Source organism: Rattus norvegicus, chromosome 3 (genome assembly GCF_021556685.1).
Source record: "Rattus norvegicus strain SHRSP/BbbUtx chromosome 3, alternate assembly SHRSP_T2T, whole genome shotgun sequence".
NCBI classification, from domain to species: Eukaryota; Metazoa; Chordata; class Mammalia; order Rodentia; family Muridae; genus Rattus; species Rattus norvegicus.
Genome location: NC_141536.1, coordinates 27,052,198 through 27,071,850, shown reverse-complemented (window position 1 = coordinate 27,071,850; position 19,653 = coordinate 27,052,198). Strand labels below are relative to the sequence as shown.

At 40.2% G+C, this 19,653-nt stretch overlaps 1 protein-coding gene across 1 annotated transcript in view; it reads right to left on the bottom strand.

The window, feature by feature from the left end:
- Kynu (kynureninase) overlaps nucleotides 1-19,653 on the bottom strand; it is a 150,764-nt gene that overhangs the window by 76,263 nt on the left and 54,848 nt on the right. The window contains 2 exon segments of the mRNA NM_053902.3: nucleotides 15,639-15,785; nucleotides 18,143-18,217. Of these exon segments, the coding sequence (NP_446354.2) occupies nucleotides 15,639-15,785; nucleotides 18,143-18,217 (222 nt within the window).

The following is a 19,653-nucleotide window of genomic DNA, read 5'->3' as shown; positions in this document are numbered from 1 at the left end:
CACACCATACTGTATAAAGTGTTCTTTGTTTGAATCTCATTATTATAATGCCCCATTAAAATATTTACTTCTGAATAAACTATATAAATATATGCTACTTTGTTACAGAGAATACCATGGCAAAATTCTAAACTTCCCTGAAGTGAACTATAACTTAAAGTTTCTGGTAAAGGTGGTTAATAATAATAAATAATAAAATCAGAATCTTAAATGTTTGTATAGCAGGTTAATTCTTTCACATAAGCATTGTTTTCATCATCAGTCAGGTGGGTACATGTCTGACCTGTGGCAGGAGGACCATTAACCTCCTCAGACTGAGTTACAGAAAACAGTCCGCACACATCTTCCAAGTTCGTTATTTATATGTATATACATGCAATATAATATAAAAAGTATGTGTGCGTGCATACTTAGAAATAACTATCTCATTGAATGAACATCTCAAGTCCTCATGGCAATGCATTATGATAAAACATATACAAAGGGCAGTTTAACTATGGCATTGCAATTGTGACAGTGCAATATTATAATCATATACCTTATATTCTAAGAGATAGGAGCTTCTGTTGTAGGTCACAGCCAGAGTTAATACACTTCGAGGTCACTTATGAATTACAATTAAGACAGCTATCCTACTATGAGTTTACTCTGTTGGTTTAACCCACCTTTGAGAAAAAAAAATTCATAACAATCCTCATTTGCCTTGGATTTCTCAAGTAACAAACATTTACACCCTAAACTAATACATAGATGTAGTCACAAGTTATGTGCTCTGCCATGCTCCATACTCATGACTAATGCACACATGTTTAAATGTGTGTCATGATAACCATTTGCTGAAGACAGAAAAGGAAGGCTAAAAGCATCCTTAGACAATTAATACCCACCTCAAATCTTATAAGCTAAGCAGTGTACAGATAGTGTTTTAAAAACAGTGATAGTTGCCTACTGTTCATTTTCTGGGTGGGTGGGGTGAGCTGGAATCAGAGACTTAATCCTTTGTAAAACTCTGTTCAAGATTTCTTTAAGTACCTCATTCCTTCCCCCATGGGATGCTTTCGGTGCTGTTCAATGAAAGAGAGCAAAGTCCTTTGTTAAGTACAGACATGTTCTGACACACAGACACAGATACGGGGACACATTCACAAGACAGCATTCAAAAGGGCACAGATTCAGACTGGACAGAAGACACAGGGAGAACAAATAGAGAATTCAAATCTGGGCTCTCTCTTCGTTAAATGACACAAGGGAAAATGCTTTGACTTTTGTCCCTCCATGTGACACCAATGCATTATTGGAGATAGTCTATTATTAATGCATTCAAACCGATGCAAGTCTTGATGCTCTACGTAAGCATTATTGGTATGATACTGTAATTTACTAGGAGTTGACGCCAACCATTGCAGCCAAGGTTTTGGTAGAAAACCCAGTCAATCATTTATTGATGTCCTCACAGAAGGTAAAACTTTTCAAAGGAAAATTTGGATTTAATGCTAGAGACAAATGAATAGTTCTGGTGACCATTCATATATGGATGCTGCTTTGGTATAACGGAACTTTTATAAACTGATTGCACCTGCTTGATATTTATTGGGTTTTGGTGGTTTTCCTCATCATTCAGTATTCAGAATTAAATGTGTGTGTGTGTGTGTGCGTGTGTGTGTGTGTGTGTGGTGCGTATGTGTGGTGTGTGTGTGTGTGGTGTGTATGTGTGTGTCGCACATATCTATGTGCATATCCAGTGGTCAGAGGAGCAGTATATGCACTATACTGTTCCTCTCTATCACCTCCACCCTATTTTGAGGAGACGGTGTTGCTCACTGAGCCTGGGCTTGTCATATTTTTTTCAAACTAAGATGGCAGGTGAGCAAGCCCCAGAAATCCTCTGTCTCTTCCTCCTTTAGTGATTGGGTGACAGAAGCACCTGTGGCTGTGCCCAGCTTTTTAACATTGGTGTTGGGGATTTGAACTAGGATCCTCAGCTTACTCAGCTAGTGTTGGTATCCAGTGAGCCATCTCTACAGACTCCCTTGCCTCCTCTTTCCCGATGTCTCTCTCTTTGCCCCCACCTGCGAGACTTTGTGTTGGTTTGAAGAAATGGGGTCTTCTTCTGTTGCCTAGGATGGCTCTAAGTTGCTGGCCTCAACGATTCTTCTGTTCCAGCCTCTCAAATAGTAGCTACAACTACAGGTAGGTATCACCATACACAGCTGAGAATTAATTCAACTTTATTAACCCTGATTGGATTATAATTGCTATTATTATTTATTAATAATTGAAAGAGCTTATGGTTGGGTCTGATGCATAATTCACATGCAAAAATAAAAACTGTTACAAAAAAGAAGTGGTTTGCAGAACTTTTTAAATCCACCACCATCTGCATTTACACATCAAATATGTGAGCATCCGTGTATGTGTGCTACTGCAAAGGGTAAAGGAGATGAGAGACTAAAGCAACCCATTTATTCATCTACTAGTTCGATGGGTAATGATTTGATACTCACTACTTGCCACGGACCATGTGTAAGATACTTGATGGGGAACAAAAAGCGCAAGAAGTTCTCACTGAGACTTTTGAAAAATAAATTACTAAATGTTACATTTGTCTGTAGTTTATCTCTTTAACCTTCAGTCTGACTCTTCCAAATAATTTTTAAAATAGTATTTACTTAATATATATGAGTACAACTGTGGCTGTCTTCAGACACACCAGAAGAGGGCATCAGATCGTATTACAGATGGTTGTGAGCCATCATGTGGTTGCTGGGAATTGAACTCAGGACCTCTGGAAGAGCAGTCAGTGTTCTTAACCACTGAGCCATCTCTCCAGCACACTCTTTCACTCTTAATAAGGTGCCCATATCATTCTGCTTTCATGTGCATGGAAAAGACTTAGCACTGCACATAGAAGGGATACATGAGACTGACCCTATTCTCCATTCTTTCTTCTTGCTTCCCTGAGTAGCAGTATGTCTCAGGCAGCCATGTTATCACTACGACACAGAAAGTCAGAGAACGCCGGCCTGTCACTCAGATGTGCTTCTCTGTGTAGCTCAGGAGTCTCAGGCCGCTACTGCTCTTTGGTTAGCAAAAGGAAGTGATGTATTGGGGCTTATTTTTCACTGGTCTTCTGTTCATTATACCTGCTAACTTTAATAGTTGGTTGAGTAAAGATAGACAGAGAAAGAGAGAGAGTAGAATGTGAAAGTGTTTGATTAAATTTCTAATAAGATCATGTGGGGCCTCCATGTGAATGAATTTTAACATTCAAGAGGAAGAGGTTCAAGTCCCTGGGTTCCTTTGCTAGCATCAGGAAGAAAGGGAACAGAAGGAAGGAAGGAAGTATGAGAGAGGGGAGGGGGTGAGAGAAAGAGAGAGAGAGAGAGAGAGAGAGAGAGAGAGAGAGAGAGAGAGAGAGAGAGAAGAAGAAGAAGAGGAGGAGGAGGAGGAGGAGGAGGAGGAGGAGGAGGAGGAGGAGGAGGGAAGGAAGGAAGGAAGGAAGGAAGGAAGGAAGGAAGAAAGAAAGAAAGAAAGAAAGAAAGAAAGAAAGAAAGAAGGAAAGAGGGAAACATTGACTAAGACAGAAAACTAGAGCTGAGCCTTAAGTCTGGCAGAATGATGAAGCACATGATCTTGAGATAAGTGCTGGGTGTCAAAGTGTTGTGGGCAGATTAGCAGTAATTATTGACTTATCATGGTGGTGCAAGCCAGGGCGTTCAATGAGCAGCAATGGCTGAGTTGAGGGGCAGTGCTAAAAATCACTGGAGATGGTGGAGGTTAAGGCTATGCGTCTGTAGGTTGTTAGTATAGAAAAAAAGTAGCAGAGTAAGAAAATCAAAGCAGCATGGAAATCAGAGTTCTAGAAAGAATGGCTTGTGAAGTGGTAGGCTGTGAAAGTTAGCCAGGTTCCTGGTTGAGCTAAGGTTTGAAACTCTGGAAACCCTGAAGGGACACTAAGTGTTTTGCCTGTTTCCAGGCCCCAGGCCCCAGTCACATACCTTCAGCTCCCCAAAGACCCTGCCCCTGGAAAATAAGGTTTGTGGCCATCAGACACATAGGAGCAGTACCCTAAGCCCTTCCACCTGTAGAAAGATATCCCCCAACTCTCAGACCAAGCCAATAGGCAGTACCTAATGTTAGACCTTGACCCACCCCAAAACTATATAAGGATCCTATCTGAAAGGAATAAAGGTGTGAGAATTTACTCTGTCTTCTGAGAGCTTCTGTCACAAAAGCTGTAACACTGCCGCTTGGGGAACAGATCTGCCCCCACCCAAAAAAAATAAAAATAAAAACCCGCCACCAGAAGCTCCCCATCCCTACCTCTGGCCCCTGGCACAACCCCTCGCTGGCTACTCAGCCTCCCACCAGCTCAGGCCAGCCTGACTCAGCAAAGAGCAGCTCAGTGCAGCATCTTGGAGCAACTGAAGCGGCAGAAGTGGAGACGAGGCAGTGGAAGCGATTCCCCCTCCCTCCTTGCGGTCTCTCCCCTTCGCCTGAATCCTCACACCGCCGAGCCAGAGATCTCCACCGAAAGCCTCCAGTACACAGGCCCACAGTGGGTTGTTCACTAATAAACAGTCATGTAGTTTCGAGAACAGATGAAACTCTCCCTGCAAACTGATGTCTTCTGAATTTTCATGGCCTTCCCTGTGACATCTTAGCTACTCGGTTTTATTTTCCTCGACCTTGTCACCCAGATTTCCCCCTTACTATGAAGAGCACTTGTGCACCTTATACTCCCCATACAAATGAAAGTTCCGGCATCCATTGTTCTCATAGGAGTGTGGTTTCCTCTTTGATTCCTACTGAAAACGTAATGTTCTTCTCTCTTTCAAAATAAATTGTACATGACCTACCACCTAATAGAAAGCAGCCGATAAGAATAGAAAATGGGGGGGGGTGTTTTAAAAAAAAGCATTTCACAAAAGAAAACACCCAAGTAATATAGCACGTGTTTGAAAGCATGTATTTGGAAGATTCTGAACTCATGAGTAATCAGGTCACTGAATAGCTGATACCAAAATTGGCCACAGCACTTGTTGGGTGCGTTGGGAAACAGCTGCTCTCAAACATACTGCTTGGAGTGTGTAGCAAATTGACATAAGTCCGCAGGAAAGTGGATACTGCTGATTATGACTGAATTCACACGCAACTTATGATCCAGGGAGCGTAAGAAGCAGATGTACCAGAAATGTGATGGAGGCTTATCCTAAGTAATTTGTAATAACAGCCTAACTAGCATGTATAGTAACAGGCTTCGATTTAAAAAAAAATACCAAGCATCTGCTCTCCTCCAAATATAAAAATTGTGCTGTATTTCCTGTTAATATTGTATGGGAAAGGAAATATAAACAAGCGAGACCGGCTGAAGACAGCACAGATGAATTAAGCTTAGAATCTGCTAATAAGCCAAGCACAAAAGGTCTACCTACATGCAAGCTTTGTACTTCTATAAAGTGCCAAAGAGTTTAAAGGGACTTTAGGAGAATTTTAGAACCAAAGTTCTAACCTCTAAATATTGGTTATTTCCCAAACTTACAAGTCATTAAATAATACTAATTGAGACCGCATTAGGAATGGGGGCACTAGGTAACAATAAAAGCATAAAAGTTCCTCCCTTATGAATGGTGTTAGCATGCATATTTGTGTGCATATGTTTCTGTATGTGTGCATGCACACACATAAACACACACCTATATATACAAACATAGCATGCTCAATTTTTTTACGTATATGATTTTAGGTTTGACCACTTGGTAAAATGAAGTAGAACTCAACCCTGAGGAATAATATTTCTCCTGCTCTTAGCATTTTTTAGCTGTCTGTAGTCCTTTGTCTAGAGTTAGATCCCCTTGAGAGTCCTTCTCTCCATCTTAGCACATCTACTGAAAAGCCATGAGGAAGTGAGCACGTGGTACCCAGCCCCAGTTGATACAAGACGACTCTCACACCCAAGGCACAGGGAACACTGTGTATGAAAGGGCAAATGACGGTAAAATCCAGACGACCAGGAAATCTGCTGTGAGAAAGTGTCTCCTGGATATGACCAGGAAGGTACATTCATAATACTTCAGCAACATGCCTAACAGGACCTGGAGAACTATGCCCTCATGTTGAAATTAATTACAAAGTACAACATACTTCTTTCAGCCATCTACTTATGATTTGTACCGTTTGCTGCATACATGTGGTTTTTAACTACCCTTCAAACTTTGTGTATCCGCTTTCCTACCTCATGACTTGGAAATTTCTCTTCAGTGTTTTGGAATTGTACTTCATAATCTATTCCTGAACTCTCATCACTCCATTCCCTGTCATTTTCAGCTGCTATTGTGCTTAATCTCTGGAAACCAACCTCTCTTTCGCCTCACTTATCCACTCCTAACAGTGATTGTTATAAGACCCCCCCATCTTAGAATTGTCAATTTCTTTCTTGATTGACACCTTTAATTTTCTCCCTGTCTCTTTCTTCAGCTTTAGATTTCCACCGGCCACCCAAGAGAGTTACATAAGTCTAATTTTAAATTAGCCTAATTTTTCAACTCCACTTGAGAAGGAGAGCAATTGTACAGCAAGAGGGTAAACATTTGTTAAAATAAAATTGATAATGGGTAAATCTAAGTCAACCGTATCCCCAGTTCACTCCCATGACATCCTTCCATTTAAATTGGAACTGCTCATTTCTTCATCTGTTTGGCTGAATGTGCCAGGAGAATTTGACTCTATAGACATGTTAAATGAATGACAGCCTGTGGCATACTTAGAGACTGGTTTCAGCTACTTAATCCCTTACCAAGAATTAAATAAAGAACCTAGTGAGCACATTTATTTCCTAAGACTTTTACATTATATTTATATTTCGAATGTCTAAATATTTTGCCTGTGTCTATATGTCTTAGTTAGGGTTTTACTGCTATGAATAGACACCATGACCAAGGCAACTCTAATGAGGACAGCATTTAGTTGGGGCTGGCTTGCAGGTTCATAGGTTCAGTCCATAATCACCAAGGTGGGAACATGGCAGCATCCAGGAAGGCATGGTGCAGGAGGATGTGAGAGTTCTCTATCTTCTCCCGAAGGCTGCTAGCAGAAGACTAACTTCCAGACAGCTAGAGTGAGGGTCTTAAGCACATACTCACAGAGACACACATACACCAACAAGGCCACACCTCCTAATAGTGCTACCCCCTGGGCCTAGCATATACACACCATAACAGTATGTGTATGTATTTAATGTATGCCTGGTGCCTCAAAGGCTAAAAGAAGACATTGGATCCCTGGAACTGAAGTTACAGATGATTTTGAGCTCCCAGGTAAGTGTTGGAAACCAAGCCTAGGTCCTCTAACAATAGCAGCAAGTGTTCTTAAACGTGGGTCCACCTCTCTATCTCCCTAATTTTAATTTGCAATGGGAAATAAAGTCTATATCTGAGACACTTCCCATAATTTCATATTCACTGAGAAGTGGGGAGGGACGGCTGATTCACAGGAGAATGAGTGGCAGCCATGACAAATGGCAAACACCACATTCTTTACTCTGAGTGCATGAGGGAGAGGCTCTTCTGATGAGCCAGTACTGTGGAAAAAGAAACTCAGAGAAGTCGAATAACATGCAGGGGACCATATAACACAGCCAGTGACCCAGCCAGTGCGAGAACCCCAGACTATGATGGCCACACTCATGGTCCTCCTTCTCTGCTTTTTGTCTCATTTCTATGAAGGTTAATGAGACATGCTTGCATACTCAGGGAACATGGCTGCTGAGTACTTCGGAACGTTTTAAAACACAAGTTTTATTGGCCACCCTTTATGTTGGTGCTTAAGATTTAATATCTAAATTAAGAAGAAATTATCTTTATATCTTTTGTAATGCACTGCTTTCACAGTTATCCATCAAATCAGCTGAAAGTCCTCGTTGGAAATTCCTAGAGACCACTGAAGACGGTGCGAAATTCCTTTTCATTAGTTCCATTCATTAGCTTCAATAACTGCATATATTAGCTAGATCTCACATATATAGTAATCCTATAACTTATTAATGTTCAGAGTAAAATTCAATTGTCACCTTCTTTAATACAAGCCTTGATTGCATAATCAAACAGAACTGCTACTTAAGATTTGAAATATAACTTATGGCTATTGAATTTTTCTCCCAATTGATTTCTTTCTTATAGCTCAATATTTTTTAGAAAATTGAATCAGTTATTTATACACTGATATAAAGAGATATGCTATCTTAAATCACTTATTTAAATACATAGAGATATGATATACAGATACAGTAACTTAATGTTGAATTAATAATATGCCAGGGGATAAACACCTTTGTTATAGGCAGTGTTATAAAGCTAGAAGGTTGTGAGGAATTAAATGCCATCCTTAACGTCACTTGGGTAAAGTCATCCTACTGGTAACTCTACCTGAGTTACTAATAGAGTCTTTATTTCTCCCTCTAGACATACCAAGCTCTAAGTGAGAGTTGGTTTACATATAGAACGTGTTACAATGTGAAAGGCACTGAAGTGGAATTTTTAGAAGCTCTTGCATATCTTGAAGATCCTTAGTATTTTAACTTCTTTCTGCTTTCTGAGAGCCATATGATGTGTGTAAAACTTGCTTATTCTGGACCCTAGGGACCCACATGAAGATGGCATTTTTAGGAATGAGGTTGGATCCTTGATGTCATATAAACATGGGATGAACCACAACAATCATAACAATAGTGATAATAATCTTTTAAAACTGAAGACTTTGCCAAGTGGTAGTGGCACACACCTTTAAACCCAGCACTTAGGAAGCAGAGGCAGGCAGATGTTTAAGTAAAGAGGCTAGTCTGGTCTAGAAAAAAAGTTCCAGGATAGCCAGGGATAGTATACAGAGAAGCCCTACCTTGAAAAACCAATACATAAATATATAAATAAATAAATAAATAGGTTTCGTTTTTTTTTTATTAATTTGAGTATTTCTTATATACATTTCGAGTGTTATTCCCTTTCCCGGTATCCGGGCAAACATCCCCCTCCCCCCTCCCCTTCCTTATGGGTGTTCCCCTCCCAACCCTCCCCCCATTGCCGCCCTCCCCCCATAGACTAGTTCACTGGGGGTTCAGTCTTAGCAGGACCCAGGGCTTCCCCTTCCACTGGTGCTCTTACGAGGATATTCATTGCTACCTATGAGGTCAGAGTCCAGGGTCAGTCCATGTATAGTCTTTAGGTAGTGGCTTAGTCCCTGGAAGCTCTGGTTGCTTAGCATTGTTGTACATATGGGGTCTCGAGCCCCTTCAAGATCTTCCAGTTCTTTCTCTGATTCCTTCAACGGGGGTCCTATTCTCAGTTCAGTGGTTTGCTGCTGGCATTCGCCTCTGTATTTGCTGTATTCTGGCTGTGTCTCTCAGGAGCGATCTACATCTAGCTCCTATCCGTCTGCACTTCTTTGCTTCATCCATCTTGTCTAATTGGGTGGCTGTATATGTATGGGCCACATGTGGGGCAGGCTCTGAATGGGTGTTCCTTCAGTCTCTGTTTTAATCTTTGCCTCTCTCTTCCCTGCCAAGGGTATTCTTGTTCTCCTTTTAAAGAAGGAGTGAAGCATTCACATTTTGATCATCCGTCTTGAGTTTCATTTGTTCTAGGTATCTAGGGTAATTCAAGCATTTGGACTAATAGCCACTTATCAATGAGTGCATACCATGTATGTCTTTCTGTGATTGGGTTAGCTCACTCAGGATGATATTTTCCAGTTCCAACCATTTGCCTATGAATTTCATAAAGTCGTGGTTTTTGATAGCTGAGTAATATTCCATTGTATAGATGTACCACATTTTCTGTATCCATTCCTCTGTTGAAGGGCATCTGGGTTCTTTCCAGCTTCTGGCTATTATAAATAAGGCTGCAATGAACATAGTGGAGCACGTGTCTTTTTTTTATGTTGGGGCATCTTTTGGGTATATGCCCAAGAGAGGTATAGCTGGATCCTCAGGCAGTTCAATGTCCAATTTTCTGAGGAACCTCCAGACTGATTTCCAGAATGGTTGTACCAGTTTGCAATCCCACCAACAATGGAGGAGTATTCCTCTTTCTCCACATCCTCGCCAGCATCTGTTGTCCCCTGAGTTTTTGATCATAGCCATTCTCACTGGTGTAAGGTGAAATCTCAGGGTTGTTTTGATTTGCATTTCCCTTATGACTAAAGATGTTGAACATTTCTTTAGGTGTTTCTCAGCCATTTGGCATTCCTCAGCTGTGAATTCTTTGTTTAGCTCTGAACCCCGTTTTTTAATAGGGTTATTTGTTTCCCTGCAGTCTAACTTCATGAATTCTTTGTATATTTTGGATATAAGGCCTCTATCTGTTGTAGGATTGGTAAAGATCTTTTCCCAATCTGTTGGTTGCCGTTTTGTCCTAACCACAGTGTCCTTTGCCTTACAGAAGCTTTGCAGTTTTATGAGATCCCATTTGTCGTTTCTTGATCTTAGAGCATAAGCCATTGGTGTTTTGTTTAGGAAATTTTTTCCAGTGCCCATGTGTTCCAGATGCTTCCCTAGTTTTTCTTCTATTAGTTTGAGTGTGTCTGGTTTGATGTGGAGGTCCTTGATCCACTTGGACTTAAGCTTTGTACAGGGTGATAAGCATGGATCGATCTGCATTCTTCTACATGTTGCCCTCCAGTTGAACCAGCACCATTTGCTGAAAATGCTATCTTTTTTCCATTTGATGGTTTTGGCTCCTTTGTCAAAAATCAAGTGACCATAGGTGTGTGGGTTCATTTCTGGGTCTTCAATTCTATTCCATTGGTCTATCTGTCTGTCTCTGTACCAATACCATGCAGTTTTTATCACTATTGCTCTGTAATACTGCTTGAGTTCAGGGATAGTGATTCCCCTTGAAGTCCTTTTATTGTTGAGGATAGCTTTAGCTATCCTGGGTTTTTTGTTATTCCAGATGAATTTGCAAATTGTTCTGTCTAACTCTTTGAAGAATTGGATTGGTATTTTGATGGGGATTGCATTGAATCTGTAGATTGCTTTTGGTGAAATGGCCATTTTTACTATATTAATCCTGCCAATCCATGAGCATGGGAGATCTTTCCATCTTCTGAGGTCTTCTTCAATTTCCTTCTTCAGTGTCTTGAAGTTCTTATTGTACAGATCTTTTACTTGCTTTGTTAAAGTCACACCGAGGTACTTTATATTATTTGGGTCTATTATGAAGCGTGTTGTTTCCCTAATTTCTTTCTCGGCTTGTTTCTCTTTTGTATAGAGGAAGGCAACTGATTTATTTGAGTTAATTTTATACCCAGCCACTTTGCTGAAGTTGTCTATCAGCTTTAGTAGTTCTCTGGTGGAACGTTTGGGATCACTTAAATATACTATCATATCATCTGCAAATAGTGATATTTTGACTTCTTCTTTTCCGATCTGTATCCCCTTGACCTCCTTTTGTTGTCTGATTGCTCTGGCTAGAACTTCAAGAACTATATTGAATAAGTAGGGAGAGAGTGGGCAGCCTTGTCTAGTCCCTGATTTTAGTGGGATTGCTTCAAGTTTCTCTCCATTTAGTTTAATGTTAGCAACTGGTTTGCTGTATATGGCTTTTACTATGTTCAGGTATGGGCCTTGAATTCCTATTCTTACCAGGACTTTTATCATGAAGTGGTGTTGAATTTTGTCAAATGCTTTCTCAGCGTCTAATGAAATGATCATGTGGTTTTGTTCTTTCAGTTTGTTTATATAATGGATCACGTTGATGGTTTTCCGTATATTAAACCATCCCTGCAGCCTGGGATGAAGCCTACTTGGTCATGGTGGATGATTGTTTTGATGTGCTCTTGGATTCGGTTTGCCAGAATTTTGTTGAGTATTTTTACGTCGATATTCATAAGGGAAATTGGTCTGAAGTTCTCTTTCTTTGTTGTGTCTTTGTGTGGTTTAGGTATAAGGGTAATTGTGGCTTCGTAGAAGGTATTCGGTAGTGATCCATCTGTTTCAATTTTGTGGAATAGTTTGGATAATATTGGTATGAGGTCTTGTATGAAGGTTTGATAGAATTCTGCACTGAATCCATCTGGACCTGGGCTCTTTTTGGTTGGGAGACCTTTAATGACTGCTTCTATTTCCTTAGGAGTTATGGGGTTGTTTAACTGGTTTATCTGTTCCTGATTTAACTTCGGTACCTGGTATCTGTCTAGGAAATTGTCCATTTCCTGAAGATTTTCAAGTTTTGTTGAATATAGGTTTTTATAGTAAGATCTGATGATTTTTTGAATTTCCTCTGAATCTGTTGTTATGTCTCCCTTTTCATTTCTGATTTTGTTAATTTGGACGCACTCTCTGTGTCCTCTCGTTAGTCTGGCTAAGGGTTTATCTATCTTATTGATTTTCTCAAAGAACCAACTTTTGGTTCTGTTGATTCTTTCTATGGTCCTTTTTGTTTCTACTTGGTTGATTTCCGCTCTGAGTTTGATTATTTCCTGCCTTCTACTCCTCCTGGGTCTATTTGCTTCTTTTTGTTCTAGAGCTTTTAGGTGTGCTGTCAAGCTGCTGACATATGCTCTTTCCTGTTTCTTTCTGCAGGCACTCAGCGCTATGAGTTTTCCTCTTAGCACAGCTTTCATTGTGTCCCATAAGTTTGGGTATGTTGTACCTTCATTTTCATTAAATTCTAAAAAGTTTTTAATTTCTTTCTTTATTTCTTCCTTGACCAGGTTATCATTGAGTAGAGCACTGTTCAATTTCCAAGTATATGTGGGCATTCTTCCTTGATTGTTATTGAAGACCAGTTTTAGGCCGTGGTGCTCCGATAGCACGCATGGGATTATTTCTATCTTTTTCTACCTGTTGAGGCCCGTTTTTTGACCAACTATATGGTCAATTTTGGAGAAAGTACCATGAGGAGCTGAGAAGAAGGTATATCCTTTTGCTTTAGGATAGAATGTTCTATAAATATCCGTTAAGTCCATTTGGCTCATGACTTCTCTTAGTCTGTCTACATCTCTGTTTAATTTCTGTTTCCATGATCTGTCCATTGATGAGAGTGGGGTGTTGAAATCTCCCACTATTATTGTGTGAGGTCCAATGTGTGTTTTGAGCTTTAGTAAGGTTTCTTTTACATATGTAGGTGCCCTTGTATTTGGGGCATAGATATTTAGGATTGAGAGTTCATCTTGGTGGATTTTTCCTTTGATGAATATGAAGTGTCCTTCCTTATCTTTTTTGATGACTTTTAATTGAAAATTGATTTTATTTGATATTAGAATGGCTACTCCAGCTTGCTTCTTCTGACCATTTGCTTGGAAAATTGTTTTCCAGCCTTTCACTCTGAGGTAATGTCTGTCTTTGTCTCTGAGGTGTGTTTCCTGTAGGCAGCAGAATGCAGGGTCCACGTTGCGTATCCAGTTTGTTAATCTATGTCTTTTTATTGGTTAGTTCAGGCCATTGGTGTTGAGAGATATTAAGGAATAGTGATTATTGCTTCCCGTTATATTCATATTTGGATGTGAGGTTATGTTTGTGTGCTTTCATTCTCTTTGTTTTGTTGCCAAGACGATTAGTTTATTGCTTCTTCTAGGGTATAGCTTGCCTCCTTATGTTGGGCTTTACCATTTATTATCCTTTGTAGTGCTGGATTTGTAGAAAGATATTGTGTAAATTTGGTTTTGTCATGGAATATCTTGGTTTCTCCATCTATGTTAATTGAGAGTTTTGCAGGATACAGTAACCTGGGCTGGCATTTGTGTTCTCTTAGGGTCTGTATGACATCAGTGCAGGATCTTCTGGCCTTCATAGTTTCTGGCGAGAAGTCTCCTGTGATTCTGATAGGTCTGCCTTTATATGTTACTTGACCTTTTTCCCTTACTGCTTTTAATATTCTTTCTTTATTTTGTGCGTTTGGTGTTTTGACTATTATGTGACGGGAGGTGTTTCTTTTCTGGTCCAATCTATTTGGAGTTCTGTAGGCTTCTTGTATGCCTATGGGTATCTCTTTTTTTAGGTTAGGGAAGTTTTCTTCTATGATTTTGTTGAAGATGTTTACTGGTCCTTTGAGCTGGGAGTCCTCACTCTCTTCTATACCTATTATCCTTAGGTTTGATCTTCTCATTGAGTCCTGGATTTCCTGTATGTTTTGGACCAGTAGCTTTTTCCGCTTTACATTATCTTTGACAGTTGAGTCAATGATTTCTATGGAATCTTCTGCTCCTGTGATTCTCTCTTCCATCTCTTGTATTCTGTTGGTGATGCTTGTATCTACGGCTCCTTGTCTCTTCCTTTGGTTTTCTATATCCAGGGTTGTTTCCATGTGTTCTTTCTTGATTGCTTCTATTTCCATTTTTAATTCCTTCAACTATTTGATTGTGTTTTCCTGGAATTCTTTCAGGGATTTTTGTGATTCCTCTCTGTAGGCTTCTACCTGTTCTCTAAGGGAGTTCTTCACGTCTTTCTTGAAGTCCTCCAGCATCATGATCAAATATGATTTTGAAACTAGATCTTGCTTTTCTGGTGTGTTTGGATATTCCATGTTTGTTTTGGTGGGAGAATTGGGCTCCGATGATGCCATGTAGTCTTGGTTTCTGTTGCTTGGGTTCCTGTGCTTGCCTCTCGCCATCAGATTATCTCTAGTGTTACTTTGTTCTGCTATTTCTGACAGTGGCTAGACTGTCCTATAAGCCTGTGTGTCAGGAGTGCTGTAGACCTGTTTTCCTCTCTTTCAGTCAGTTATGGGGACAGAGTGTTCTGCTTTCGGGCTTGTAGTTTTTCCTCTCTACAGGTCTTCAGCTGTTCCTGTGGGCCTGTGTCTCGAGTTCACCAGGCGGGGTGCTGTCCAAGGGCTCTCTGCGGCGGCAGCAACCAGGAAGACCTGTGTCGCCCCTTCCGGGAGCTTCAGTGCACCAGGGTTCCAGATGGCCTTTGGTGTTTTCCTCTGGCGTCCGAGATGTATGTACAGAGAGCAGTCTCTTCTGGTTTCCCAGGCTTGTCTGCCTCTCTGAAGTTTCAGCTCTCCCTCCCACGGGATTTGGGTGCAGAGAACTTTTTATCCGGTCTGTTTCCCTCAGGTTCCGGTGGTGTCTCAGGCAGGGGTCCTGCCGCTCCTGGGCCCTCCCCCACGGGAGCCCAGAGGCCTTATACAGTTTCCTCTTGGGCCAGGGATGTGGGCAGGGGTGGGCAGTGTTGTGGTCTCTTCCTCTCTGCAGCCTCAGGAGTGCCCACCTGACCAGGCGGTGAGGTCTCTTTCCCACGGGGTCTGGGAGCAGAGAGCTGCTGCGGGCCGGGATCCACGGGCGTGGGACCTCCGGCAAACAGAGGACGTGCCCGGTCCTAGATGAACTCTGCCTCTGTGTGTCCCGATCTCACTAGGCAGCTCTCTTGCAGCAGACAAGTTGGTCTTACCTGTGGTCCCGAGGCTCAAGTTTGCTCGCGGGGTGCTGCCCAAGGGCTCTCTGCGGCGGCAGCAACCAGGAAGACCTGTGCCGCCCCTTCCGGGAGCTTCAGTGCACCAGGGTTCCAGATGGCCTTTGGTCGGTTTCGTTATTTTTAAAGAAACATCTTACAATAATTTAAAGTACACATAAAGTAATGCAGGTGGGCCGCGCTTGATCAGAGTGCATTGTGGGAAAGTACCAAGGAGAGAATAGTTGTCTACCTTTGCATGTCCGGCTTGTGTAATGGCAGGAATGTTGAACAGCTGTCCAGTATAAAAGTGCAGGCCACTGAACAGGACCACAGCAATTGAGTCTCCTTCCTTCTCAATTACTTCCAGTATGTCCTCCATTCTTAAGGTCTCTTCCCCCTAAGTCAAATTCAGTGCAAGTTACACAGTATAACAGCAATAAACATGTTACTGCATTTCACAAATGTCTTTCCCACATAAACCACCGAAGGGGTAATCTTGCTTCCCCATACCAATATTCCTCAGAAATCTGGCAAAAGAGCAGCACTGGGAAATACTTTGTTATTAAGAAATGAAAAGTAAGTTTTATTTAAGTGCTAGTCTGCATGATCCTACTTGCTTCTTTCTAATTCAGTATTTAATTAATCTTTACTATTTAGAAACTTTTCAATAATTTTCCCTTTCTCTTTAGCCAACCAAAAAAAAAAAAAATTCCACGACATATCTTACAGCATAGCTGGAGGTTCATATTGCACTTATCGAGTTAGTGGTGCTTTTTCCAATAAGAACTCACTTACATAGCTTTCTCCTGGGTTTTGCCAATGTGATGTTTCAATTAGTTTAAAATTTGATCTTTCCCAAGCTGGTGTTAATATAGAGAAGAACATGAAGAGAGCTGATCAAGATAAAGCATCGAAACAAAGTCTAACCTCCCCACCACAACTATCGATTGAAAATTGTCAATGACGTGAGAGTTGGTCTTGAAAAAGTAACCAGCTGTATGAGATCGATCACATGGGGCACACCTGCTGTAGCGAGAGCAGGTGCAATGTATTTACAGCTTTCCACAGGACTTCTCTCCAGGTAAATATGACACCAATTTTGGACCAGTACTTGATTAATTGCCTTAATATCATTTAGAAAACTCTTTAAAACATCACTATTTAAGTTTTCAAATTTCGTTCTGTCGGCCAAGGTCTATGCTAGAGGACTTGTGTGAGTGTGTGTGTGTGTGTTTGTGTGTGTGTGTCTGTGTGTCTGTGTGTGTGTGTGTGTCTGTGTGTGTGTGCGCGCGCAGCTTCTAGTAGAAGAGTCCTGGGGCTTATTTACCAAATAGGAAACATTGATATTGAAATCTGTTTTATTAGAGATACACTTTTTTATACATATAAAGAAGAGAACTTAGTAATTATAAGAAAAATTCTACTTAGGGAACTGGCAAATTAAACCTCTTTTAAAATTCTAATGTAGTTTGACAGCTACAACTTAGAAATCAGACTAAAGATAGTATCACAGAACCTAACCATAATTCATTTATCTAAAGAATCGCCATCAATCAATGCGGACATAAGGTTCTGGTAAGATAAAGCTCCCCTCATTTTGACCTGAAGCTGTTTAGTAATGCAAAAGGCTGTTTAGAGTGGACCCAGGGGATATACTGCTGGGCATCTGTAGCACTGACTCTTGGGAACTAGCTATTTATACAGCACATGTGAAAAAAGTACCTCTTGTAGATGTGAGAATCTTTTATCATAAATCCTGCATGTTGGTTACTAAACACACTGGAATCTCAGATTTTCCAACTTACTGACTTTAGAAAACTTGCTGTATTTTAAGAACAAGAAAATACGTGAAACTTTGTAAAAGAACATGAAAAAGACAGCATCCACATAATTTCACAATGGTCACTTAATTTAATTTTAACGGGAATCATCGGCTACTACATTGCAAATTTAAAGTGGTCCACTCAGTTTGCCCTCGTTTTTTCATCTGCTTGACGATGGACTTCATTGCTATAAAAAGAAAAGTTCCTCACCATGTGTTTAGTTTTTGAAAATGAAAATTATTATATTTCCCCGTAGATTGCTGTCTATAAGCAGATGAGGGTAGGTGAAAGACAAGGCTAGAGCAGTAGAAAGGAGGGCAGGCTGAGAGTTTTTGAGAGGTGGGAGAGAAGGAGGGAGAGAAAGAAGAAAGATGGAGGAAGAGAAAGATGATCCAGATTTCTCGTAACTTTAAATAGCCACAGGTAGCTATGAGTATCTTATAAAGGATGGATAATTATAGGACAATTTTTCTTATCTCGGTGGGTAGTTCATATCAATATCAATTGGCTCTGAGTTTATTGTGTGGACATTTTGTGAGGTGAAAATATATTGATATAAATCTGGTTGATAAATTATAAGCCTCTAGAGTTTTGATTTTACCAGGTTACGGGGTTTGTGACAGTTAACCGCAGAGGGCCGATGGCTGGGAATGTGAGCAGAGTTTGCAGCTAGAGTTAGGAAGGGATGGTGCATCATTTATCATCATCATCATCATCATTATTATTATTATTATTATTATTATTATTATTACACGCTACACTTCCCATTCATTCCTTACTTAAGCAAAAGGATCTAACAGTAAAAAAAAATGCATGAATCATTTATGCTTTTTTGAAATTTACATCAGAGCCATGAAGATAATAAACTCTTGAGGGAAATAAATGGACACAAAATAGAATCATCATGAGCACTGCTTTCTTTCTCAGATACCTCTCGTGGCTTTATCATCCGCATACTTTTCTCAACATCAAGTCCATGAAGTTGAATCTGTGACTCGATCGCATACTGAAAAAGAAAGAAAATCTGTTCATTAAATTAATCCCAAAGCAGAGCAATGCATGTAATAATCTCCTCTGGAAACAAATAAAAACAACATCGAAACCATGGCACTAGATTAAGTCACGTCAGAGGTAGGATGAACAGCTCCCTCAGAGAGGCACATCTTACTGTGGTTGGCCAGCAATCAGCGTACCTGTTGAAGTACCACACATTAAAGGTGGTCAGAAGTGCAGGAAGCTTTTCGAACTAAAGGTAGGTTTTATAAATTCACTCAGAGCAAGTCACAACTGGGGCTTGTAAAATAACCAAAGAGAGGAGTGTGAAGTGCTCGGCTTGACTTACGGTGTCCTAAGTCCAGCTCAAGACAGGAAGAGTCAGGCTGCAAAGACAGATCCCATTGAAAACCCCATGCAGAAGGTCAGATATGCATTCGATCAAATAACTAAGAGGAGCTGGAATACTCTTCAAGATAACAAGTGCTTAATCTTCTTTTTAGCTAAATAATCATGATTTGGCTTACTAGAATTACACGCTTTAAAATACAAGATGTAGTATAGAATAATCAAAACAGGAAGTGTCACGTTTCTTTAAAACTAAACACAAGGGTTTCATCTGTTTACGGATCTGGAAGAATTATTATTATTATTTGAGGAAACCACAAGAAACCCTTTAATCTTTACTGTGTGTAGAGGTTTATATATGGGCACATTTTCTTATGTGTGTTCACTTGCTCATATAGAAGCCATTGGTCAATGTCAAGGTGTCTTCCTTGATCATTCTCTACATTATTTTTGAGCCAAGATCTCTCATTGGAAGTGGAACTTACTGTCAAGATAGACAGTCTGTCCACTAAACTACAAGCATCCTCCTGTCTCTCTTATCTTTTGTCCTGGGACAAGCAGTCCACAAAGCAACACTCAGCTTTCTATGTGAGTGGGAGGCATTACTATTGAGGTCCTTATGCGTATGTATCAAGCTATTTACTGACTGGGCATTCTTCCTGCATCTCCATTTTATAATCTTTAAAATTTTTTTCATAAAAAGGAATAAAAACTTATTTCTAGCATACCATGACAAACAGGTACAGATACAAGTTCATATGACAATTTAATGTTGTTAAAGGGTTAAGTAGTGGAGATTGTATTGATTCAATTTTAAAAAAATAAAACAGCAACAGGAATTAATAAAACATTTATAGCCGCACTTGATTTAGGCAATGGTTTGCTCAATATCTTTAAAAAGACTAATAAATCAATGTCCCCATTCAGCCCTTTCCTCATGAGCACATGTTTTACTTGAACAAAAGAAATAATTCTACTATCTGGAAAAAAACACTTAAATCAAAAGCACTTGACAGATCTTTTTTTAGTCAGCTTACTTGGAAATGACTAGAGAATAAACATTCAAGTCAGGGAAAGGATATATCCCTCTACGAAGAGTAG